Source organism: Hylobates moloch, unplaced genomic scaffold (genome assembly GCF_009828535.3).
Source record: "Hylobates moloch isolate HMO894 unplaced genomic scaffold, HMol_V3 SCAFFOLD_2, whole genome shotgun sequence".
NCBI lineage: Eukaryota > Metazoa > Chordata > Mammalia > Primates > Hylobatidae > Hylobates > Hylobates moloch.
The window spans coordinates 66,652,751-66,680,549 of record NW_026652277.1 but is presented as its reverse complement, the minus strand read 5'-3'; the positions used below and the strand labels follow the sequence as shown (position 1 = coordinate 66,680,549).

The 27,799-nt window shown below is 41.3% G+C and overlaps 1 protein-coding gene across 3 annotated transcripts in view; it reads right to left on the bottom strand.

The window, feature by feature from the left end:
- The window catches only part of TMEM165 (transmembrane protein 165), a 33,926-nt gene extending 6,127 nt beyond the window's left edge, over positions 1-27,799 (bottom strand). For all 3 annotated transcript variants that reach the window (XR_009211927.1, XM_058434370.1, XM_032151411.2), the window contains exons 1-4: positions 27,310-27,799; positions 11,983-12,208; positions 6,307-6,482; positions 5,574-5,756 (exon numbers count right to left, since the gene is read on the bottom strand). Coding sequence is in view for 2 of the 3 variants with exons in the window: in XM_058434370.1 (XP_058290353.1) it covers positions 5,574-5,756; positions 6,307-6,482; positions 11,983-12,208; positions 27,310-27,594 (870 nt within the window). In the remaining variant the exon portion in view is untranslated. The remainder of the gene's footprint in view (positions 1-5,573; positions 5,757-6,306; positions 6,483-11,982; positions 12,209-27,309) is intronic.

Below are 27,799 nucleotides of genomic sequence, written 5' to 3'. Positions count from 1 at the left end.
CAGGAGTTCAAGACTAGCCTGAGCAGTACAGCGAGATCCTGTCTCTTAAAAATAAAATAACGGTGCAGTGGTTCATGCATGTAGTTCCAGCTATTCAGGAGGCTGAGGTGAGAGGATCACTTGAGCCTGACTTTGAAGCTACAGTGAGCTATGATCACACTACTGTGCTACAAATTCCATCTGGGTGACAAAGCAAGACTCCATCTCTTATTAAAAAAAGAAAAATTGGCTGGGTGCAGTGGCTCACACCTGTAATGCCAGCACTTTGGGAGGCTGAGGAGGGCGGATCACAAGGTCAGGAGACTAAAACACGGTGAAACTCCATCTCTACTAAAAATACAAAAAATTAGCCAGGTGTGGTGGCAGGCACCTGTAGTCCCAACTACTGGGCAGGCTGAGGCAGGAGAACTGCTTGAATCCAGGAGGTTGAGGTTGCAGTGAGCCAAGATAATGCCACTGCACTCCAGCCTGGGTGACAGAGTGAGACTCCATCTCAAAAAAAAAAAAAAAAAAATCAAGCATGACACCCAAGTTTCTCTCCCATAATTCTTTGGATGAACTATGGTAAGACCAATGTGATTTTTAAAGTTTAGAGTCAGCTGAATCAGGGTGACTCTGATTACAGGATGCTTCACACATGTAATCTCACCACTATGGGAGGCCGAGGTAGGCAGATCACCTGAGGTTGCGAGTTTGAGACCAGCCTGGACAACATGGTGAAACCCCATCTTTACTGAAAATACAAAACTAGCCAGGCTTGGTGTCACATGTCTCTAATCCCAGCTACTCGGGAGGCTGAGGCAGAAGAATCGCTTGAACCCAGTAAGCAGAGGCTGCAGCAAGCCAAGATTGTGCCACTGCACTCCAGCCTGGGTGACAGAGTAAGACTCTCAAAAAAAGAGTCAATAACCCTGTTATACAGAAAGCAGAAAGAGAAGAATGTTGATGGCATAATCATGAGGGACAAAGGCAGCATTCAAGGAAGGACTGAGAAAGAAGGGTCCACAGGAGAAAGCCAATCACCTCCTGTAAGGACCAATGGAGGCACCATCGAAGGCCACAGGGAGCTCAAAGCACAACAACGTTCCTGAAACCAGGTCAGAACCAGGCCAGAAACCAGGTTCCCATGGGCTAAGTATGCAAGGAGAACCGAGCCAAGGCTTATTCCCATCACAGCCAAGCCCTCTGACACTGCAGGAGGGCAAGAGTGGGATTTGCGATGTAGAATTGAGAAAAGGGGCTTTTGTTTTTCTTTTTAAAGGATGAGAAAAAATTGGTACACACTAACAATGCTCACAAAACGGCTGGGAGAAAGGCAAAATCTAAGCATATTATAAGGGTGGGATTCAGAATACAGGAGGGCAGAGGGGCTGCCACTGTGATGGGTGGGAATGAAGAAAGGGAACTGCTGCTGCTCTGAAGGAGGAGGGAAAGTCCGCTGCCGGGCAGTGTGTGTGCAGAGACAGGAAACCGGCTGAAGCATCATCCACTGTGGAGAATGCAAGACTGGGACTCCATTTCCCAAATTCTACTTGTGTATTATAAACTGCTACCTATGAAGATGGTTCTATTTGAAAGTAATATTTAGGCCGGGCATAATCTCAGCACTTTGAGAGGCCAAGGTGGGCAGACTGCTTGAGCTCAGGAGTTCGAGACCAGCCTGGGCAACATGGCAAAACCCCGTCTCTACAAAAAATACAAAATTAGCCAGGCGTGGTGGCGGGAACCTATAGTCCCAGACTTGGAAGGCTGAGGTGGCAGGATGGCTTGAGCCCAGGAGGTGGAGGTTGAGGTGAGCTGAGATTGTGCCACTGCACTCCAGCCTGGTTGACAGAGCCAGACCCTGTCTCAAAAAAAAAAAAAGAAAAAAATTTAAAAATTCACTAGATTAAGTAAAACAAACTAGTATTTAACTAGTTCAACATAGGATTTTTCAGTCTTTATTTGTATACTGAGTCGTCTTTTTTTTTTTTTGAGATGGAATCTAGCTCTGTCGCCCAGAGTGGAATGCAGTGGCGCAATCTTGGCTCACCTGGGTTCAAGAGATTCTCCCGACTCAGCCTCCCAAGTAGCTGGGACTACAGGTGTGTGCCACCACGCCCAGATAATTTTTGTATTTCTCGCCGTGTTGGCCAGGCTGGTCTCGAACTCCTGACCTCAGGTGATTTGCCTGCCTCAGCCTCCCAAAGTGCTGGGATTAAACGTGTGAGCCACCACACCCGGCTCGAGTCTTAAAAACAAAAAAACAAAACACCAGGCATATATTATTTGCCAAATTTGACTCTGAATTTCTTCTTTCCCCCTCACCCTTTTTTGGCCTAGAACCAGTTCAAGTCTCAAAGGACACTAGGATTATGTGAAATCCAATTTGGGAACATTAAATCATGTTGGAAGCAAAGATAAAACGGCATACTAAAATGGCCTGAACTAGACAACTGCATGGTTCATAAGAAAAATTACCAACAAAAATAGGAATACTACCGGGCGCGGTGGCTCACGCTTGTAATCCCAGCACTTTGGGAGGCCGAGGCGGGCGGATCACGAGGTCAGGAGATTGAGACCACGGTGAAACCCCGTCTCTACTAAAAAATACAAAAAATTAGCCGGGCGTGGTGGCGGGCGCCTGTAGTCACAGCTACTCGGAGAGGCTGAGGCAGGAGAATGGCGTGAACCCGGGAGGCGGAGCTTGCAGTGAGCCGAGATCGCGCCACTGCACTCTAGCCTGGGCGGCAGAGCGAGACTCCGCCTCAAAAAAAAAAAAAAAAAAAAAAATAGGAATACTAAGGGAACAGGAAAAGACACAACATTTCTGCCATTTAAGAGCTCATTAAATATCCCCGCAGTGCAGTTAGTATGGAAGTGTGGCTAACACTGAATGTGCCATGTGGGGGACCGTGCTAGATGCCCTGCGTGTGTTATTTCATCTGCAAACCGATCCACAAAGCAGGTAATCCCCATTTTTGGATGAGAAAATGCAGGGAAGTGCAGTAATATGATTATACAGCGAGAGACTCAAACCCAGTCAGCACGTGCCACACTGTTAGAATGGACCAGGGTGTCTCGTAGATAGGGAGCCTCAAGCCTTTCACATGTCACTCTATGGCATAGAGTCTATGCCACAGAGTAGACAGAAAAATGCAGTGATTCTGCTGTCATGATAACTCACCCTGGTAGAACCACTACCACCTCAACAAAATGGTTACTTACTTTTCAGTCCCAACTCTGGCAATCTGAGAGCCAATAAAAGGCTGGAAATCAAGAAGAATATAGGGTACAGCCATTAAATAAAAAAAAAAATATATTTTTAACATAGTGTCTCACTCTGTCACCTAGGCTGGAGAGCAGTGGCACCATCTCGGCTCACTGCAACCTCTGCCTCCTGGTTTCAAGTGATTCTCCTGCCTCAGACTCCCGAGCAGCTAGGATTACAGGCACCCGCTACCACGCCCAGCTAATTAAAGTGATATTTTTAAAGAAAAGTTTGTTTTACGAGAATCAAATGAAAATCAGAGTTCCATTTTTTTTTTTCCCAAAATACAGCATTTTTGAGGCTTCTCTGATGACAAAGTAGCCTTTCCCATCTATCTTAGTCCTGGCCTTCAACTGTCTTATATTTTAAACCATAGCCTATAAGTAAAGAACTTGTTCTTTTATGATAGTTCCAAGGAATTAGAAACAATTTTAATCTTATAAAAAGAGAATTTGATATAAACACACATAAGAAATAATATTAGTTAAGATGAAAAAGAGGTTGAAAAGTGGCAGCAGTATTCCATTCCACAACCATCTCCACAGGAAATCTTAATAAATCCGTGTGAACAATGACAAGAGCCTCATATAAAACCTCACTATTCCCCTCAAAAGAAAAATTAAAAAATCAAAAGCCAATGGGCATGTTTTAAATAAGTGGCATTGAACTGTGAAGAAGGCCACAGCCAGCCAGCTTACTCCCTCACCAAGTCACCCGATCTCTCTGGGAGTCAGGTTCTTCATCTGAAGAGTAAAAGCTACAAGATGAGCTGAGGTCTCTAGCTTCCCAGTCTAGAACTTAGGATTCTTGGGCTAAGACTTAACAAAAAGTTCCTACACAGAAACAAACAAGTCACCTAGGCCAGAGCAGTGACTCTCGCCGATAATCCCGCAAGGATTATTTGCGAGGCTGAGGCAGGAAGTTTCAGGCCAGGGGTTCAAAACCGGCTGGACAACATGGTGAGACCCCACTCCTACCAAAAAGTAAATAAATAAATTACCCATATTAGCAGTACACAACGATAGATAAGCACTGAAATAAAAATAATGTTTTTATTTCCTTAAGTATTTTTTGTTCTTTTTATATATTACTTATTTAATTTTTTGAGACAGAGTCTCGCTCTGCTGCCCAGGCTGGAGTGCAGTGGCGCAATCTAGGCTTACTGCAACCTCTGCCTCCCCAGTTCAAGCAATTCTCCTGCCTCAGCCTCCTGAGTAGCTAAGATTATAGGCATGAGCCACCTTGCCCGGCTAATTTTTGTATTTTTAGTAGTAGGGGTTTCTCCATGCTGGTCAGGCTGGTCTCACACTCCTGACCTCAGGTGATCCGCCCACCTTGGCCTCCCAAAGTGCTGGGATTACAGGCGTGAGGGAAGGCGCCCGGCCTTCTTTTTATATTTTAAAAGTAAACCTCCTTTTAAAATTTTTCCATGTCACTGAAATGATGTTGAAGAGTGAATATTCTAAGAGCTACACAGAGATTTGTAAACAGTCGAACCAATTTTCTGCTGGATTATTAGGTTGTTTCTAAATTTTTACTAAGTTACAATAATTGTAAGTAGTCTGTGCAACACTCAATTTCTTTAGTGTAACAGATGAACCAAAAGCTATACACTTTTTTTTTTTTTTTTTCAGGCAGGGTCTCCCTGTCACCAAGGCTAGAGTGCAGTGGCGCGAACACAGCTCACTGGAGCCTCAACCTCCCAGGCTCAAGCAATCCTCCCACCTCAACCCTCCTGAGGAGCTGGGACTACAGGTGCATACCACCATGCCCGGCTAGCTACACATTTTTAAGGCTTTAGATATTAAACAACAAAATGGCCTTCAATATTATACTGATTTATATTCTCAACAACTATAAAAAAGAAAGTTCTATGATAAGAAAGAAAACCAAGCTAAGATGACAAGTACCACGGCATCATTTTGGCAAAACCAAAGGGAAATGGATGAGTAAAAAGAGCCCAACTGAGCTTGGTTACAAGAATTTCACCTGCAGGTAGAGGGACTGAGAGAAGGCCACTTTGAGACAGCAGCAGAATTATCGGATGTAAAACAGTCTTGCATATGAAGGAATGCTGAGGGACTGAGAGAAGGCCACTTTGAGACAGCAGCAGAATTATCGGATGTAAAACAGTCTTGCACAGGAAGGAATGCTGAGGGACTGAGAGAAGGCCACTTTTAGACAGCAGCAGAATTATCGGATGTAAAACAGTCTTGCACATGAAGGAATGCTGTGGCCCACTTGAGTGTGTCCAGTGTTTTCTGGAACAAAGTAATATTAATTACATTTCATTTTAAACAGTCTCCTCTCAAATATCACTCACCTCTCTAGCTGCCAATACAATTGTAGTTAGTTGAGAGCGATCACCCCATTCTGCTAAGAATGTTAATGTAAGAGCTTGAACAAAAATGGGTGAAATAAAATGCAACCACTTTTTCTGAGGTACTGTTATGCTTGTACCCGTTTCGACATCTCCTGGTCCATTTAAAAGTTTGGTTCGTTGAAACTAAAATAAATAATAAACAAATGAAAGTAAGCACAGGAAGCAAATCAAAATAGCACACAAATCACTTTTCTAAGTGTTTAAATTCTATGAAATATGCTCCAAAAAAAATACATTTATGTGACCCCCAAACCTCCCCTCTGAACCACTGGTCTCACACAGCAATAAATGCTATAGTCTCAATTCTTCTGTTTCTCCTCAGCTGAACAAACCAAACAGTATTTACTGCTCTGCTCACTTACTATCCTAGACACTACGGGAGAAATATGTAAAATTATAAAATACAGTTCCTGCTTTTCAGGAGCTTATAATCAACCTAATTAAGGAAACTGATTACCTGTGTTCAGTATTCATCTGTCAGCTTCCTTTCTCTACTACATTCACACCAACCCCAAGTCAGATCACAGACAGGTATAAGAACAGAACAAAGCAAAAGAAGCTATTTTTGTGTAGCCCCACATATCACGCAGATGGGGCCACTGAGAAACCTCTGTAGAGTGTTTATTCCTAGTTGAGTGCCTTTTTCGTCCAGATCACCAGTGCCATGGCTTACTTCTTCATCTTTCTTCTTTAATTCAGCTTGAACTTCTTCCAGTTCCTCTTGACCCTCATCAGGGCTCATCTTTAAGCCTTCCCGAAGCATTCTAATGCCAAAAATGGCAAATAATACAGTTGAAACATAGTATGTGTAGACCCTGGGGATGACTGTGGTGGCATAGCCAAACAAAACTGGAAAAAATACAACAGCATGTTTGTTAATCGAGTCTGTATCACGACCGACTAAAGGAACAGTTAACTTCAGAAATAATAATTTATCACTGTTAAAAGAAAAATAATTCACATTAGAAGCTAATCTAGTATGTAATAACCTCAAGTATTTCCAGTTCTTTCTCTCCACCAATGATAAACCATTAGGTCTAGCCCAGGTCTAACACAGCTTACTCAGAAGCCAATGGTCCAGCTGAAGATGGCACATCTTCCTGAGAGATGTTAAGTAAGATACTAAACTCCTTTCCAGGCATGTTCAGCCAGAGGCTGGCTTGCCTTATGTTGTGCAAGGCACGGTACCTGGAGTAGAAGTTAGCTGAGGCCCTCTCAAGAGCTCAGATTTTATAACCTGGAAGCCACGCGACTTGCGTAGTGGTATTTCTTTATCACAAATCTTTCAATCACAAACTTCTAGTGAAGAATCATGACAAGATTCTCACATAGCAAAATTCAAACTCTGCTCCTTTGTAACTATTTAAGTACATTTTATGAAAAAAATCTAAAAATTTCTTATAACATATATTAAAATAATGTTACAACAGGCTCAAACATTCAGTTCCACTCTTTCCCACTGATAAGGAAAGACATCTGTGTAAGTTATAGAAAAAATGATGCTTGGAATTACATCAAGAACTCAAATCCTAATGGTGAAACACAAGTACATCAGTAATACTAATTCAGTAATTAAAACTTAAAAATTTGGCTGGGCGAAATGGCATAATCCCAGCACTCTGCGAGGCCACAGTGGAAGGATTGCTTGAGCCTAGAAGTTCGAGACCAGCCTGGGAAACATCGTGAAACCCTGTCTCATAAACAAACAAAAACTGCTATGTAAGGAACAAAGGACACGACCATACACATAACAAACACAATTACTCTGGCCAGGCACAGTGGCTCATGCCTGTAATCCCAGCACTTTGGGAGACCGAGGCGAGCAGAGTACTTGAGCCCAGGAGCTTGAGACCACTGGTCAACATGGCGAAATCCTGTCTCTACAAAAAAATACAAAAATTAGCCTGACGGGGTGGCACACGCCTGTGGTCCCAGCCTACTTGAGGGGCTGAGGTAGGAGGATCACTTGAGCCTAAGAGGTCAAAGCTGCAGTGAGCTGCGATCATGCCACTGCATCCCAGCCTGGGCAACAGAATGAGACCCCATCTCAGAAAAAAAAAACAAAAAGAAAGAAAGAAAAATACAATTACTCTTTAATTCACCAGCTCTTTTTATAAAATGGGTACAACACTTAAAAATCTGCCTGAAGATTAAATGTATAACCTGTATGTAAATAATTCCCTATATTACAAAACTGAAAAGATCTTAAAATCATGGTTAGAAATGTAGCAAACCTATGTTTGTGTGCACATCTGTATTTAAATTATTGTGTGTGTGTATATGTATGGATGTATATTTGTATATATGTATGTGTACACACAAGATACAAGCATATATTTTCTAGTTCTGTCCACTGAAAAAGACAAGAGGCAAAGACATCTCAGTAACAAGGAGCTCAGTAACCTTGCACCTAGATCTTGGTTCTAATACCATTCTCCCCTACAAAGCTCCTCAAAACTCCGCTGAGAAATGGCCAGTTCCAGGACTGGGCAGAGCAGGTGATTGATGAACGTGTAATATCTTGTTGTACTAGAAAGTGAGGAGCAAAAACAAATGGGAGCATGCCACAAAGACACAGAACACAGTTTGGAGAGGCTCTCACTGGCCTAACATGGGATAATTTAATCAGCAAAATAGTTAAATAATTAATTATAAACCACTGAAAAAAGGAATCCATGAGTTTGTACTGATACTAAAAAGACAAACAAATGGGAAAGGAAGGAGAGCTCTTGCTGGCAGTAGAATACCAAGGCTCACTGGTGAATATGCAAGAAGTATTAGAATTAAAAGCATCATTTTGCAAGCATCAAGGAAAGATTTAATTATGCAAGAATCATCAATTGATGCAAAATCTCTGGAGAAATTTTGATGAGGAAGAGCGTATTTGTACTGTCTTTAAGTATATCCCTACAGATTAGATATTAGTTGCAAGGGAAGACAAAGACAACACAGAAAAGAAATATTGACTGGGTCACCAAAATTAATGTCACCAATGAGGAATAAATGGACACCATGTGCTTCCAGATGAGACATTCTTGGAGAGCCAAAGTATCACCTATGCAGTTTTCTAGTCAGGAATGCCCACCTCAATCTAACCATGAGGAAACATCAGACAAACAAAAAATGGGGAACAGTCCATTCCTGGGGTGGAGGGAGGAGGGATACACTGTATTCTCCCAAAAAAGTTGATGTCAGAAAACATTTTTAAAAAGGCTATGGATATATTTCAGATTAAAAGACTAAAAAGATAATAAATAACTAAATGCAACATCTGACCTAGACCGAAGGGAAAAACACTGATATAAAGGACATTATCGAGGGGTCGGGGGCAAGGGGAGGGAGAGCATTAGGACCAATACCTAGTGCATGCAGGGCTTAAAACCTAGATGACAGGTTGATGAGTGCAACAAATCACCATGGCACATGTATACCTATGTAACAAACCTGCACGTTCTGCACATGTATCCCAGAACATAAAGTATAAAAAAAAAGTGGTTAAATCTATAAAACTAAATAAAGCTGTAAAAGAGAAGATGTAGAAATAAAGAAATATGATTTAACAGTTGAGGCAAAATAATAATATAAAGACTGTTAAACCCACTTAAATTACATAAAACTGGTATCACAAGTGAAATATTTAATAAATTTTATGTCCTTTCTTTTTTTTTTTTTTTTGAGACGGAGTCTCGCTCTGTCACCCAGGCTGGAGTGCAGTGGCGCCATCTCGGCTCACTGCAAGCTCTGCCTCCCGGGTTCACGCCATTCTCCTGCCTCAGCCTCCCGAGTAGCTGGGACTACAGATGCCCGCCACCAAGCCTGGTTATATTTTTGTATTTTTTAAGTAGAGATGGGGTTTCGCCGTGTTAGCCAGGATGGTCTTGATCTCCTGACCTTGTGATCCACCTGCCTCAGCCTCCCAAAGTGCTGGGATTACAGGCGTGAGCCACCGTGCCCGGCCTATGTCCTTTCAAAAAACAAAAAAAAGAAGGACATTAGGTCATCCAAAATTAAAATATGGATGACAGATTCAAGTACTGTATCAATACATAATATATATTAAATGTTGTGATTATATGTGTGGCTTATATAGCTTATAAATAATGTATGTATATGTACACACTGTAGACAGGTATTTAAACAATGTGTATATATACACATTTACAATTTTATTTAGATAGAGTACAAATGCTAAAACAAATGGGATAAAATGTTAACAGGTGAATCTAGGCAAAAGGTATATAAGTGTTCTTCGTACTATTTTATTTTTGCTGCTTTGTAAACTTAAAATTATTTCTATAAAATGTTTAAAAATTGTAAAATGATGGGCCAGGGGCCAGGCGCGGTAGCTCACGCCTGTAATCCCAGCACTTTGGGAGGCCAAGGTGGGTGGATCACTTGAGGTCAGGAGTTTGAGACCAGCCTGGCCAACATGGTAAAACTCTTATCTCTACCAAAACATACAATAAGTAGCCAGGCATGATGGCACGTGCCTGTAGTCTCTGCTACTTGGGAGGCTGAGGCAGGAAAATCACCTGAGCCTGGGAGGTGGAGGTTTCAGTGAGCCGGGATCATGCCACCGCACTCCGGCCTGGGTGACAGAGCGAGTCTGTCTCAAAATAAATAAAAAGATAAATAAATAAAAATTTAAAAAATAAAAACAAGGTAAAAGGAAGGGCAGGCACACACACCTATAATATCAGTACACTGGGAAGCTAAGGTGGAAAGATAGCTTGAGCCCAGGAGTTCAAGATCAGCCTGGGCAACACAACCAGACCCTGTCTCTACAAAAAACAAAAAATTTAGCTGGGCAAGGTGGCATGAGCCTGTGGTCCCAGCTACTCAGGAGGGTGAGGTGGAAGGATCACTTGAGCCCAGGAGTTCCAGGTCTCAGTGAGCTATGATCACGCCACTGCACTCCAGCCTGAGTGACAGAGCAAGACCCAGTCTCTAAAAAAAAAAAAAAAATACATAACGCCGGGCGCGGCGGCTCACACTTGTAATCCCAGCACTTTGGGAGGCCGAGGCGGGCGGATCACGAGGTCAGGAGATCGAGACCACGGTGAAACCCCGTCTCTACTAAAAATACAAAAAATTAGCCGGGCGTGGTGGCGGCCGCCTGTAGTCCCAGCTACTCGGAGAGGCTGAGGCAGGAGAATGGCGTGAACCCGGGAGGCAGAGCTTGCAGTGAGCCGAGATCGTGGCTGCACTCCAGCCTGGGTGACAGAGTGAGACTCTGTCTCAAAAACAAACAAACAAACAAAAAACAAAAATAAATAAATAAAAAATAGCCCTATCATCTCATTAAGAGATGTATTTCCAATTTTTTAAAATGATTATTTAAATTTGTAACATATTTTCTTTGAGTACTAATAACTGTAACAACTCAATTCATAGAGTTAACACTTAAGAGATTTACTAGGAGAAATTTACAATATCTTTGAAAATTCAGTGATATTAAATGCATATTTTTATTGCAGGTAGATATGATGGGGTGATCCATATATATATTTCTTTAGGCTCATGAAGTGAAGCACTGGGGGTAGACAAAGAAGAAAGAAATCTGTAACTGGTTTGTCATCGATTAGTTGTAAACACCACTGCACTTGGACCAGCTTTGTAATAAATTTTGAAGCAAAAATTTATAATCATCAGAGTAAAATTAAGGAAAGCAGATGAAAATATAAATTATAGGAAGAAAAAAATGTAAATTTCCAACTGTTAAAAAAGTATATTCACACTTGTTTTAAAGGAATGATGGTGATAGTGGGTATCAAATTGCTAATGGTATTCAGAGTCACTGGGTATATTTTTAAAACACCCTAACATTCTCCCCCCGCTTGAGATGGGGCTCACTCTTCCCCAGGCTGGATCATGGCTGGACTCGGCTCACTGCAACTCTGCCTTGCCTCAGCCTCCTGAGTTGCTGGGATTACAGGCGCACACTACCATGCCCAGCTAATTTTTGTATTTTCAGTAGAGATGGGGTTTCGCCACGTTGGTCAGGCTGGTCTTGGAACTCCTGACCTCGTGATCCGTCCACCTTGGCCTCCCAAAGTGCTGGGATTACAGGTGTGAGCGACTGTGCCCAGCCCTAACAATCTTACTTTACACAATATAACAGAAATTAGACCTTTGCAATTTCTTAAATTTAAGATGAAAAATTTTAGACAACTATGCGAAAGGGGGTACAAAATTATTTTAGAGGATACACAAGGAAAAGGTTGGAAGACCACGAATATGGTGTAAGTCAAATTCCCATATGACTAGGTTAATGACTCAATGACTCCATGTCACACAACATGCTTTCCCTTTAATTCAGCGAACTCATGAGGGGGAAAAGCACACTCACCTGACAAGCATGTCATTAGTCCCAAGGCAAGCATTGCACCAGCCAGCACGGTCAGGCGGTTATAGCGCATTGCCATGATGGCTGCTATAAAAAATGTCTTATCACCCAATTCAGATACAATAATAACTGATATGGCAGCGACAAATGCATGGATAAATCCCAAATTAGTTTGGGCAGCAGGATCTTCTTTATTGGTATGAACTGGAGCTGCTGGTGTAAATATTTTCTGGAAAAAAAAAAAGCAGTTACTTCTTAAAATCATTATTCAAAATTATTTTATTTTGCACGTAAATAAGATTTAGTTTTTTTGAAAATATTCTTGTCATGGTCATTACACTTATTTACTGTCTAATCACTCTGAAAGCCATCAGTAATGACAGTAACCTCTGACGATGGTTGCTACAATTTGAGTATCCCTTACCTGAAATGCCTGGGACCAGAAGTATTTGGAATTTTGGATTTTTTTAGATTTTGGAATATTTATATCATAGTTGAGTACCTCTAATCCAGAAATCCAAAATGTTCCATTGAGCATTTCATGTATGTCAGTGCTCAAGTTTCAGATTTTGGAGCACTGTGGATTTTAGATTGAGGATACTAAACATGTATAATGCAGATTTACATATAATTCTCCAAAACAATTTTAAGAACAGAGTACAGACCTGTTCTATCAATGCATTAAAATTCCCCCTTTTTTTTTTTTGAGACAAAATCTCACTCTGTCACTCAGGCTGGAGTGCAGTGGTGTGATCTTGGCTCACTGCAACCTCCACCTCCCGGGTTCAAGCGATTCTCCTGCCTCAGCTTCACAAGTAGCTGGGATTATAGGTATGCACCACCAAGCCCAGCTAATTTTTATATTTTTAGTCAAGACGGGGTTTCTCATCATGTTGGCCAGGCTGGTCTCGAACTCCCGACCTCAAGTGATCCACCCACCTCAGCCTTCCAAAGCACTGAGATTACAGGCGTGAGCCACCATGCCTGGCCAAAATAACCTTATTTGTTAGGCATTTGTGATTTCAGATTTAGTTCTTAGCTACATCTCATTTAAATTTGTATTAGCAACTTACGTGAAAGACCCAGCTATGTTTAAAAAACATTTGAATGACATGAAGCTAAGAAAAATTTCATTAACACTCTAAAGGACAAACTAAGACCCACAAACCTCAGCAGGATATAGAGAGTTGGTTCCAGCTAAGACAAGTTTAATACAGCTGTTTACACGGATGGTTCTACGCTGAAGTCTAAAAATATCTTAGAAGGTAAAGTGGCATGGTGGCGGAAGCCTATGATCCCAGCTACTTGGGAGGTTGAGACGGGAGAATTGCTTCAACCTGGGAGGTGGAGGTTGCAGTGAGCTGAGACTGCGCCATTGCGCGATGGGCAATGAGTGAAGCTCTGTCTCAAAAAAAAAAAAGAAGGTAAGGTGGCCTAATGAAAAAGACAAACCACTGTCTTGGCTGTCATTATGCTGAAAATGTGACAAAGCTCCAAAAAAGCAGTAAGCTGTTCGCTTGAAGGAGTTAATGACAAGTCCAACGTTATTCTATGCTGCTCAGACCTTCCCCAAAGTTCTATTATACAGTTCTAAAGCACTGCACTGCCCTTTGAAGATTAGCAGATGTCAAAGACTCTAAAACCAGGGATGGCAAGTTACTGAAGCCAAAACCCAGCCTGTAAGGGCAAAAAAATGTTTTTTTACATTTTTAAGAAGTTACAAGAAAGAAGAAAGAGAAAGGGAGAGAAGGCTGGTGGGAGGCAAGAAGGAGAGAGGGAAGGAAAGGAAGATTATGCATCAGAGATTGGTAGCCTGCAAATACATGGCAACTACAAAAAGTTTGCTGACTTGGCTCTAAAACAATCCCATGAGGGACCAGGAAGGATGGGGTATCATGTTCCAATAATTGGGAAAGTTTATATGTGAATCTATCCAATCTATACGGTCCTAAGAGGCAGAACTAAAAAGTTAGAGATGGCAGGTTTTAGCTTAACAGAGAGGAGAGATTTCTATCTCCAAAGAGGCACCCAAAGTTGGAATACACTGCTAGAGGAGGTGGTAAATACCCTTCTCTTCTCAACTTCTGAGTTCCAGAGAAGGGAACCACCACTCCCAGGAAATGGGCTAGACTAGTGGTTCTCAACCAGGGCGATTTTGTCTCCCAGGGGACATTTGACAATGCTTGGGGACATTTTTAGCTGTCACAATCAAAGGGGAACTACTGGCATCTAGTGGGTAGAGGCCAGATACGCTGCTAAACATCCTGCAATGCACAGGACAGCCCTTCCACAACCAAGAATTATGTATCCAAAATGTCAGCAGTTCCCAGACTGAGACGCCCTAGGCTAGATAAACCACTTCCAAAGGTCTCTTCCAATCCTAATAACTTATTTTTAATTTTTAAAGCTTATGAATCTCTAGAAACCCAAGAGACAAGGAAAAAGAAATCCAAGAACATAGTAATTTTGGACAGGGTAAAAACAGATTTATTACAAAGGCCCTAGTCACAGGTGAGAATAAAATCGTAAATTCCTAGTGTGCATGTCATTCCTTAACACATAACATAAACTTGATTCCAAAATTCCACAGTAAAGATCAGAAAAATTTAAGTATTACCATTCAGACTAGACCTCTGAGCTAAATACTGGAGAAATTTAACAAAATGGAAAGTATTTGCTGCCTTGACAGCTAGCTCTTAATGAATTAAGTTTAATTAATTAAGCAAGTATCATTTTAAGAGCTTCTTGCTTTCTCTCCACTACTATTTTGGTTCCATCTACGTTGATGGCCCTTTAAAAATGAGCTTCCTGCAGTGAGCTATGATGGCACTACCGCACTCCAGCCTGGGTGATGGAGCAAGCCCCCTTCTCAAAACAACAACTTCCTTTCTCTTCCAATATTAAGAATCCTTATATTTTAAAAAAAAAAAAAAAAAAAAAGGCATTTCAAATTTCAACTTGGCTCTGACACATTTTCCTCCTGAAAATGCTTCTTAAAGGTTCATATGAAATTTCAGGATCTTAAATCCCAGAAAAATTTTAGGAATAAATATACACCATTTATGATCACTTAGCTCTAAGCTCAAACACAAAATGTTTACTTTTTAAATCAAACACAATAGTGATCAAAGCTACATAGTCTCATGGTTTTGTAATTCCCAGCCATGAAACTTCAGCCACATTACTTAATCTCTGTTCCTCTGTAAAATGTAGGGATAAAATAAAATTTGCTTTAAGAGTACAGACATGCACCACATGATGACATTTTGATCAATGATGGGCCGAATATACAGCAGTAGTCCCATAAGATTACAGTACCAAATTTTTACTGTACCTTTTCTATATTTTATATATATAATGTTACAACTGCCTACAGTATTTAATATAGTAACACGCTGTACAGATTTGTAGCCTAGAAGCCACAGCCTATACCATTTAGCCTAGGTGTATATAGCAGGTTATACATCTAGGTTTGTGTTGAGTACACTCTAGGACGTCTGCACAACAATGAAATTGCCTGATAATGCGTTTCTCAGAACACATCCCCATCATTAAGCGATGCATGACTGTAAAACAAAACAAAATTTTTAAAAACTACATATTCTTAAAACCTTCCTATACACAAAACACCAGAAAAATAAACTTAAAGCTTGTTACATACTAAGCTAGTCCTGGATGGCCAAAATCATACAACCAATCATGGTGAGAAGAACTTAAAATGAAAAGTATCAGGGTACTGTGAAGATAGAAGATTTTTTTTAATTAAAATATTAACAGGATTAAAAAGTGATCCATTACCATTCCTTCGCTGCTATGTGCAAGGATCATCTTCTTTGTCTAATTCACCTTCACAGGGACACAGTGTAGTGGTTAAGTGTATAGGCTCTGGAATCAGACTGCCAGTTCATAGCCAAGTCATTATCAGTTACGGCGTGACCTTGGGCCAATAGGTACACCTCCCTGTGACTCAAGTTCATCTGTAACATAAGGGCTACCTATGTCTCAAAGGGTTGCTGTGAGGATTAAATGAATAAAGCCCTTTAGGACAGTGCTCAGTACACAGTAAGTGCTCAATTAGTTTTTGTAGTGCCACAAAATATAAACAGTTGAATCTTCCTGAAACTAATTTCATGTTAACTTCACTATTTTAAGAAACGTAATGGTCTTTTCATACCAAATACTTGATTCCGATAACTATCCAACAGTTCTCACTGAAGCACATACCAGGTTCCCCAAATGAACCTGCTTCTCCATCCTGAAGGATGAGCCAGAGCAGAGTCTAACAAAAAATCATGCAGCCACAAAGGTAGGCCACATAATGCAATTTTACATTTTCTGGTAGCCATATATTTAAAAGTAAAACCAGGTAAAAATTTTAATAACATTTTACTTAACCCAATATATCCAAAATGCTACTATTTAAATTATAAGCAATATTTTTAAAACTACTGAGATATTTTAACATTCTTTTTTTCATACTAAGTCTTCAGACCCTGGTAGGTATTTATTCACCGCACACCTCAACTCTGGACTAGCCACATATCAAGCGCTCACAGCCACATGTACTCATGGCTCATGGTTACAGTGCTGGGCAGTGCAGCTCGAAGGCCGGCCAGGCTTTTGCTAACCACAAGCCTTCAGCCACACAGTCCTTTTTCCCTTCCTACCTCCTTTTCATTATCCCCCTCTTCATCCAGATTCCTCAAGGTCCAACTCAAGTAGAACCTCTTGAGAAAGGCCTATCCCAGCAACTCCAGCTCTTAATGATCCTGACCCACTACAATAAAACTGAATGCAAACTGTGGGCAATGAGTATGGGAGGCCTATTACAGAAAAAATTTCAAGATAGGAACACTCAAGGAATTGACCTTTTCGGATTACAAATATGTATAAATGTAATGCTATCATTTGTAATAAAGACACAAAATAACTAAATGTCGGCTGGGCTCAGTGGCTCATGCCTGTAATCCCAGCACTTTGGGAGATGGGTGGAGCCCTTGAGCCCAGGAGTTCAAGACCAGCCTGGGCAACAAAGTGAGACCCTATCTCTACAAAAAATACAAAATTAGCTGGGTGTGGTGGCACACACCTGTAGTTTCCAGCTATTTGGGAGGCTCTGAGGTGAGAGGATCGCTTGAGCCCAGGAGGTGCAAGTTGCAGTGAGCAGAGATCACATCACTGCCCTCCAGCCTGGGCAACAGAGTGAGACCCTGTCTCAAAACAAAGAGAGAAAAAAACAACTAAATGTCCATTGATAGAAAACTAGTTAAATAAACGGTAGATCCACATAACGGAATATTATAGAACTAAAAGAATAATAAGAATGTTCGATATACTAATATAGAAAATCATTAAGATATTTTGAAGTTGAGAAAAAGTATATACTAAGTATGTGTGTAAGTGGATGGTGTAAGAATCATAAATACACACCAAGTCTCCAGAAACAAGTTAATGATAAATGTTTCCAGGAAAGGAACCAGAATGACTAGAACAGGGGTTGGCAAACTTTTTCTAGAGTAGAAAAAAGGAAAAGAGACATAACTTCTCACTCTACATTCTTCTGTATCTTCTGGAATTTTTAACTTTCACACCATTATAGACACATGCTATGTACCATTTCAAAAACCTCTTGACCCAACATCTTATGCCAGCTATAGAGGATCAATTTCTTGTAAGCTGTGACTGACTTCGGGCAGGTCCAACCAAAAAGCACTGCTCTGTATTTACTCATTCACTACCTGGAAGTGTGGGGAGTTAATAGCTGTGGGGCAACCAATATGGAAGCTGGTTCTAAGATTCATTTCATAAGCCTCCTTGGAAGTTTCAGTGGGATTCAGTACTAGTCACTCACGGAGTGGCTAACTTGAAAATACATCACTCCTTTTCTGCGTATACCTCTTTTCTGTACTGACAATGTGAAAGAATACAGGCATGTTCTGAGAACAAGAAGTAAACCATCAGAAGAATGGGTGGGGCAAGATGAGAAAGATAAACTGGGCCTGAAATCCTTTATGTTTGTGGACAAGCTCAGAGGCAAGAGGGAAGTCCTTACATATTTTTATTTTTGTGTAACACATAAACACCATCAAGGCACTGTGATCAATTATCAGCGCAGAGTGGAGAGTACCAGCCACTGGATCAGGAGGTCAGCCGCATGAAACCCGTGTTAAGACAAATAAGAGAAGGAAAAAATTCTGCACACGATGGAAAGAAAAATCACTAGACCTTTAAAAAAGGTAGGCGGGGTGCAGGGAATCAAAGATGGTGATGAGGTTTTTTGGTTGGCAGAAATATTAGTACTTTTAAAATGCCATTATGTATTTAGTACTCTTAAAAGGTATGTGGGAAAGGGGAATAAAAACAAGGGGTTTGGTTTCATATACATTTCACTTGGGGTGATAAAAAGCATTTCAAATGAAGGTTTGAAAGAGGTTATCGGAAATGGATCACCAGAGTTTAGCCTAGGACAGCCTCAAGGTATGTAGCCTCAAGGCTGACAGCCTCCGTGTCCTCAACAGGCTCTTGGAAACTGCAACTTTAAGTGAAATGATGTAAAAGAAAACCAACTTTCTTTTCTCATCAATGTTATAATGAAACAACACTGAATTAAAATGACATCATTTGATGTCACTTCACTTAAAGTCACAATTTCCAAGAATCTATTAATAACATTAAGTGAGGACGTACTGTATCTGGTTACCGGCGGCCCAAATTTATCAGCTACAGCTCTGCAAGTAGATGAGATTTCCAACAGATAAGGCAAAGAGATAAAGTTCAAAGAATGCGCCTTAGAGAATGTCTTTATTTAAAGAAGGTGGAAGGAGGAAAAAAATAGGAAAAAAAGCTATCTTAGATATTTCGAGAGCCAGGCAGCAACTAAAGCATCACAGACCATCAGGTTAGGGTGAGCTACTAACTAGATGCCAGATATTTTCAGACATATTGTTGCATTTGATATTCAAAAAAACTTAGGAGCTGTTTTAACGCAAGAAAACTGAGGTCAAACGGGCTTCATTATTCTGCCAAGTTCATACACCTGAGATGGATTCTTAAAAAGTAGAGAATTAAGTGTCAAATGAGAACTGAAAAAGACCCCTGGATTTAGCAATCTGCTAACTTACAAGATTCTTTCAAAAAATGGAATTTGTGGTGGCTCATGCCTATAATCCCAGCACTTTGGGAGGCCAAGGCAGGAGGATTGCATGAGGCCAAAAGTTCGAGGCCAGCCTGGGCAACATAGTGAGACCTCATCTCCACAAAAAAAATAAAATAAAATAAATAAAATTAGCCAGGTGTGGTGGCATGCACCTGTAGTCTCAGCTACTTGGGAGGCTGAGGTGGGAGGATCACTTGAGCCCACTAGTTCCAGGCTGCAGTAAGCTATGATTGTGCCACTGAACCGCCTGAGCAACAGAGCAAGACTGTCTTTAAAATTAAAAAAAAATTTCAAGAAAAAGGCAAGGACCGAAGCCAGATAACAACATACTACAGTAAAGTGAAAAAGCAGCAAATCCCCTAGTTAGAAGTTTGGTTTATAAAACTGAAGAAACTAATACGGCTGGGCACGGTGGCTCACGCCTGTCATCCTGGCACTTTGGGAGGCCGAGGTGGGCAGATCTGAGGTCAGGAATTCAAGAGCTGCCTGGCAAACATGATGAAACCCCGTCTCTACTAAAAGTACCAAAAAAAAAAAAAAAAAAAGTAGCCAGGCATGGTGGCACACACCTGTAGTCCTAGCTACTCAGAAGGCTGAGGTTGCAGTGAGCCAAGATTGTGCCACTGCACTCCAGGCTGGGCAACAGAGCGAGACACCATCTCAAGAAAGAAAGAAAGAAAGAAAGAAAGAAAGAAAAGAAAGAAAAGAAAGAAAGAAAGAGAGAAAAAGAAAGAAGGAAAGAACGAAAGAAAGGAAAGAAAAGAAAGAGAAAAGAAACTAATGGTCAAGTAAGATTAAATGAATGACCTTTTTTTTTCTTTTCCAAAATAGGAGAAATGTATGAACATGTGTAAGCAGATATAAAGGAAGCAAAGGGAAGAGAGAGAATAAAGGCACTGAGGGAGGAGAATAGGAATGTGGACAAGAGAGGAGGTACACAAAGGATGACAGTTTTGTCCAAAACATGGAAAAGGCAGAAAGTACAGGCACAGAAGAATATACTTAGATGCATACAGGATTAGATGCAGTGTGCAATTCCAATTTTGGTATTCCACTATTCAGTTATACAGTGTTATATATCATAGTAAGTAATGAGATACTCGTGTTTTGGTACAAATACCACTATTTCAGTATTTTAATAATGTCTGAAACACACCTTACTTACATCTTGAGAGCAGGATTAACCACTTAGATTTTTTTTAAAAAACTTGCTTAATAAAAACTCTTTTCTAGTTAAAATTTTAATTCCACATTTAAAAATTGTAAAAAAAAAAAATGAAAAAAGCACCCTCATTTAGAAAGTATTCTTTTATACTTTCATGATCCTCAAGAGAAGAAAAAGAAAATCAAAGAAAAAAGTAATTCCTATTCTAGTTCTAGAGTTCAAATGAACACAAATGTGACTGTATTGAAATTGATACAGATACCTGTATCGGAATCTCCATCTCTACATGATGAAACTAGAGAAGATGAAGATGCTTTCTTTGAAACAAAATCTACAGCTTGCTACCAAGAAAAAGACTGATGTCCCAGCAAAAAAACAAAAACAAAGTTGCTCAATAAGTTATCAAACAAGAGGTGAGATTATCTGAAGACAAAGGAGTCAGAAGAAAAGGCTTACAATTTGCTTAGAACTGTCTCCTGGGCACTACTAAGTCAAAAAAAGCTTTTTTTTAGAGGCTGGGTACAGTGGCTCAGGCCCGTAATCCCAGCACTTTGGGAGGCTGAGGCAGACGGATCATGAGGTCAGGAGATCGAGACCATACTGGCTAATATGGTGAAACCCCGTCTCTACTAAAAATACAAAAAATAAGCTGGGCGTGTGGCGGGCGCCTGTAGTCCCAGCTACTTGGGAGGCTGAGGCAGGAGAATGGCGTGAATCCGGGAGGCGGAGCTTGCAGTGAGCCAAGATCACGCCACTGCACTCCAGCCTGGGCGACAGAGCAAGACTCCGTCTCAAAAAAAAAAAAAAAAAAAAAAAGGCTTTTTTTAAAAGTTGTAAAAATGTGCACAAAAATACATATGCACTTAGGCCAGGCATGGTGGCTCATGCCTGTAATCCCAGCAACATGGGAGACGTGGTAGATGGATCACTTGAGGTTGGAGCTTGAGACCAGCCTGGCCAACGTGGCAAAGCCCCATCTCTCCTAAAAATACAAAAATCAGCTGGGCGTGGTGGCATGCACTTGTAGTCTCAGCTACTCTGGAGGCTGAGGCATGAGAATTGCATGAACCCAGGAGACAGAGGTTGAAGTGAACCAAGATCTCGCCACTGCACTCCAGCCTGGGTGACAGTGAGACTCTGTCTCAAAAAAAAAAATTAAAAAAAATAAAAAATATATATATACACATATACATGACACCACAGATAAACCTGATTTCGAAAGATGTCATTAAAGATAATATATTTTAATTTTCATTATTATGTATTTTTGTGAATGGTTTCACTATTTTTAAATACTTTATTAATGTTACTTGTTAATTTATATTAGAATTTATATGTAATAATTATTTTGTTATAAAATTATCTTTTTTGTTTTAATGAATGTTTATTTTTATGAATGTTGTTTTGTAATGTATTTATGCACTGGAAATTTATTAAATGTATTTAGTTTATTTTTTTTTTTTCTTTTTTTGTTTTTTTTTTTTTTTTTTACAGAGTTTTGCTCTTGTTGCCCAGGCTGGAGTGCAGTGGCACGATCTTGGTTCACTGCAACCTCCACCTCCCAGGTTCAAGCGATTCTCCTGCCTCAGCCTCCTGAGTAGCTGGGATTACAGGCGCACGCCACCACGCCCAGCTAATTTTTTGTATTTTTAGTAGAGATGGGGTTTCATCATGTTGGCCAGGCTGGTTTAGAACTCCTGACCTCAGGCGATCCACCCACCTCGGCCTCCCAAAGTGGAGGGATTACAAGCGTGAGCCACTGCACCCAGCCTTCATTGATTTTTTTTAATGAATTTTTTTGATGACAGAATACCACTAAATAAATTCAGTATTAATGTAATTACCTTCTGAGAAGGTAATTATGAGCAGGTGTCCTTATAACTGATGGCCTCAATCTTAGCTGTATAGAGGCTAGAATTAGGAGGCTGGACTGGGTGGAGAGGGACTGCAACTTAATGAAAATAGAAAAAAGTTTAAAATGTTTTGTAGAAGATACTCTCACAGCTGAAATATAATAAATAAATGAAATACCAAAAACAGTAAAGTAAAAATATGATAACAAGAACTGGCACTGAGTCAGGTAATGATTTTGTGGCTTTATTAGAAGTGCTATGCAACCAGAGTCATTCTTCTTTGGACTTCCAGAATATGCAATAAAGTATAAATGACTTCTATTAAATCTATCTAATCTCCCTCAACTCAAAGGACTTATGTTTCTTATATTACAAATTCTGCCCAGGGAATGAGTAAGAAAAAACTACTGAGTAAGCCACTAGAAACACGAACTGCAGAAAAGATAGGATCCAAGTAATCAACAACACTTTTTATCATGGGTTTGTAAACTGGGGGTTAATCATGATTGTAAGTTCATATTACTTACCAACTTTTTTTAGCCTAATTATAGAGAAAAGTACATACTCAATGTAGAATGCCCTGTTAGAAGTTCAGTCACCTTGCTTTTAGCACCCTATAACATACAACTAGGTTTTTATAACATATCTTCCATTTGAATGCCTACTAACCAAGAAGAGATGCTTCCCCCCTCCATTTTCAGAAGCCCACTCTCACACAGTGGCACAAAAAGGTTAAATTTAAACATCCTACCCTCTTAAAAGATCTACTGCATGTAGTTGCAAAGCAAATCCGCCGAAACTTACATATTCAGCAATGCTCAACTCTTGCTAATACTGCTGTTAAACTGTACTTTGATCATTTCTTACCTCCATCAGGTGGACAAAAATAGCAAATGACGCTTATATTGTACAGTTTAGAAAACGTGAAAGAAAAATCTTTCAGCATAGTGAGTGCCATAGAGGAAAAAATACTTGAATAGTATCAAAAAGTTACATAAAAATACAATTAAAACCGCTTCTCGGCCTTTTGGCTAAGATCAAGTGTAGTACAATTAAGGCCAGGTGCGGTGGCTCACGCCTGTAATCCCAGCACTTTGGGAGGCCGAGGCGGGCAGATCACGAGGTCAGGAGATGGAGACCTCCTGGCTAACACAGTGAAATCCCGTCTCTACTAAAAATACAAAAAATTAGCCAGGCGTGGTGAAGGGTGCCTGTAGTCCCAGCTACTCTGGAGGCTGAGGCAGGAGAATGGCGTGAACCCAGGAGGCAGAGATGGCAGTGAGCCAAGATCGGGCCACTGCACTCCAGCCTGGGCAATAGGGCGAGACTGCATCTAAAAAAATATATATATATATTTATTTATTTTATATGTATATATATACATACATAAAATAAAAACAAGACAAGGCCAGGCATGATGGCTCATGCCTGTAATCCTACCACTTTGGCAGGCCAAGAGGGGAAGATCCCTTGAGCCCAGGAGTTTGACAGCAGGCTGGGCAACATAGTGAGACCCTGTCTCTAAAAAAAAAAAAAAAAAAAAAGGAAGAAAACAAGACAATTATATTCTACTATAATATACTATAATACAAAATTAGAATAAACAATAATAAATAAATGCCTAACTAAAATGAATCACCAAGAATATATGACAATATTCAATGGAAAAATCATATTATATTATACCCGCCCTTCCCTCCACACCCCTAGTTTAAAGACAAGGATCCCTTTCCAGCTACTCAGAAGGCTGAAGCAGGAGGATGGCCTGAGTCCAGGAGCTGGAGGCTGCAATGAGTTATGAGCTATAAGAAGACCTTGTCTCTATAAAAAAAATTAAATAGAACTTTAAAAGACAAGAATCCTCAAGACCATTTAATATGTTTACTGGACACTGTTTCTACCACTGTGGCATTTTGCATGGCTAGATTTTTCCTAGCTTCTTAAAAAGGATATTAGTAGCTCTACACCTACCATTATTTCAATCTTAAAAATTCCAATATGACTAAAACTTCAACAAAATACCTTCAAAGTTTCATATTCATAATCTCTCACTCACACAATTAACTTAATCCAAAATAGTTATTGTTTAAAAATAAACGTGATACTGGGGTAAATGACAGGGCTAAAAGATGAACACTAAGAATTAAGTTCATGAATCAGCATTTCAGTTCAATTTACTGAAGTGGACATGTCAAGCAGGGTCAGCTGAGCCCAGGAGCGACAAGCACAGCAGTGTAAATGGGAGTCCCACTCCTAAGCATATGGCTGGGGGCAGCAGGGCAGGCAGAAGGAAAAAGATGAAGAAGCCCACTCACCACTGTGCTCTGCCCAAGTGGACTAAAGACCCTGGCTTCACATGTTAAATGATTCACACTTCTTGTACACCTCTGACATCACTGCATTATATCTGTTATCATGGGTTATTTACTCGTGAGTTCCAGTGCTTTTGATCTTCTCTTTCTTAAAAAAACTTTGTAAGAGTCCCAGAATTAACTATATAGTCAGCTGAAACTAAATTGTCTAAACCAACACCAATCCAATAATGGGTACAAAATCACATTATATCCAGCAGATGATAAAAGCTTAGTTTTCTTAATTCCATCTGGTGGATCCCTTGCAACTTAAAAAAAAAAAAAAAAAAAAAAAGGTTGGATAGACACTATTAAAAATCGGGTTGTTGTTGTTTTTTTTCCTGGTTGAGTTTATTTTACAGCCAGTTTTTCCATAAAGGTATTTAACAGCTGATATAAACTTGACATGCAACTACTTCAACCCAGTCTTAGAAAATTACTTAATAAATGCCAAGAACAGACAAGGTCTTCTGGAATAGACAGACATGAGTAAACCAGTCATGCTCTCAAGACACCTAAAAGCTAGTAGGGACACATAAAACATGCACACAACTTGCAAGAACCCAAGGCAGCAAGATGTGTGTGTAAACATGCCACAATATACACAATAAAGCTCCCTGAAAGAGGAGAAAGAGAAAGCTAAGCTCAAGATCAAAGAAGTACACCAGCATACAATCCAATAAACCATTAAAATCCATTAGTGAATTAAATAAGTCAAAAGAGGAAGACACAATGAATGCTAATAGAACAGTAAGGCACAGAAGTCCAGATTCTAATTCTGGTTCTGCTGAAACTAGCTTCTAGCTCTGTGTATTAAACCATTATTCCTTCCAAACCTCCTCTACCTGTTTAACGTGCTGTTGTGAGGATTAAATTGGCTCACAGAATCTTCACTTCCCAGTAACTTTATCTCCCAGCTTCCCTCGCATACCACAATCTCCTCATAGGCAGTTAGTCATTCAACTTCCTCCTGAGTACTTCCAGTAAGGCGAACTTCATTATTTCTCAATATCGATTACTACATCTGGGACAGCACTGATTCTTACAAATGTTCTTGCTTACTGAAACCAAGATCAGTCTCTCAGAAAGTTCTATCCTATGGTCTTACACAGAAAAACAACAGAAAATTGGAAAAGCCTAAGAAAGTAACATGTAATGAAAACATGAAACACGAAAACAATGCACCGGTGTGAGAGCTCACCAGCACTTGGGGCGCCAAGCCCGGAGAAGCGCTTGAGCCCAGGAGTTTGAGACCAGACTCGGCAACATAGTGAGATCTCCTCTCTAAAAAAAAAAAATAAACAAAAATTAGCCGGGCGTGTTAGCACACGCATGCAGTCCCAGCCACTCAGGAGGCTGAGGTAGGAGGATCAATTAGAGGTTGCAGTGAGCCAAGACGGCGCCACTGTACTCCAGCCTGGGCGACAGAGCGAGACGCTGTCTCAACAAAGAAAACGTTAAAAGGAAAGGAAAGGAGAAAGGAAAGCAAAGGAGAAATGAAAGGAATGGAAAGGAAAAAGGAGAAAGGAAAGGAAAGGAAAGGAAAGGAAAGGAAAGGAAAGGAAAGGAAAGGAAAGGGTCAGAGATAAATCACTCTTAACCAAGAAATTTCAGGGAAGGCTTCACAGAGAGTAGGTATCTGCTGGTTCTCCAAGGTGGGAAGAGTTGAGCCGTGGCTTCAAACTCTAGGTCTTTTTTTTTTTCTTTGAAAAGGTCTTGTGTTTGGGAGGAACTGGCAAAAGAGCACAAAGCCTGTCCCAAAGGCTTCTTGAAGCACATTCTTTTTTGCAGATGAGCATATCCCTTTAGCATATGAGCAAGAAAGCAGTGGCTAAAAAGCCTGGAGGTGAGCTGCAGCCACATCAGGAGAAACCTGAACATCACCCTCCTAAAAAGGCTGGACTGAAATTAGTGGAGGCAACTCACCGACGACTTCTGACAAGATGGCAGAATTCAATGTTCGGGAAGATTAGTTACTTGGAGATGGGCTGGATGTGGCCTGGGTGGGAGTGGGGGTTTGAGTGCCACACTGGCCGGGATTCAGGGAGCAGATACTGGAAATGACGACAAAACCCACGACTGGGAGAAGGGAGAAATGTTAAAACGCTGCCAAGTGACTAAGGACTGATCCTATTAACAGATTAAAAAGTTGATTTATAGTATCTATTCAGGGAAGGACAAAATACAGGATTCTGTTTTACTTATAAATATAGTTTTGGCATCCCACATCGCTGCAGCACGCTGTACTGCCGGAGACTAATTCTTCTGCGTTGCTAAAGGCTACTTCCTGCTAGCCAAAGCACGTTTTTAAAAAGTGAGAGTCATGGTTCATAATCCATATTTATTTGGCAAAAAGCACAGGCAGTGCCAAGTTGAATTCGGGTAAGCAGTTTGGGATAAGCTATTTCAACAATGAAATGGCCGATGTGATGATCCTCAGGGAATACAAAAAGCCTCCTAGCAGCCATCTGTTAAAAACTTTTTGGTAGGGATGAGTCTTTCTAGCTACTCTAAGACACATCTAATCAATAAAACGCCCATTCCTGAGCAGCATCTCGGTCCTCCGGAGATCAACGTTTATAGCGGGCTCCTCTTGGACTCTCCCTCTCCCTTTCCCTAAAGGAGCGGGCAAGACCAGGCCTCACCGGAAAACAGCGCAGCAGACCGCCCTCCACCCCGGGAGCAGGGGCCGGGCTCCCCTCCCCCAGCTGAGGCCGGGGGAGTGCGGCGCTCTCAGAGGCCTGGAGCCTGGTACCCGGTGCAGTCGGCCCCGCAGCCTCGCCCGCCCCATCCCGGCCCGCTCACCTCAACTCGGGCCGGCTCGGGGCCCTGCACAGCCACCGGCTGCGGCTGCAGCTGCTGGGCAGGCGCCGGCGGTTCTTTGTTTCGGTGGCTAAGGTCTTCATCTGGGCCGGCCCGAACCGCAGCCGGGGCCCAGAGCAGCGGAACCAGAAAGAGCAGAAGCAGCCGGGGCGCCGATGCGCGGCCGTTCCCCGGAGCCGCGGCCGCCATCCCGCCTGCCGGGCCGGCCGCGCACGGGCGCCGCAAGAGGAAGTGCCGGCGACGGGAAGCCTCGACTCCAAACAGCATCCGCCGCGCGTCCTCACGACTCGCCGCTGCCGCCGCTTAGGGAGCAGTCAGCACCATCCGGGAGGTGCGAGCAGCGGGAGTGAGGTGAGGGGCAGGCCGGATTCCGCAGCCCCGGCTCGGGACCCGTTCTCTCCGGCGGCGGCTAAACTGGAGTCAGCCAACCGCCTCGGCGCGGCCCAGCCCCGACTCCTCTCGGCCCCGTTCC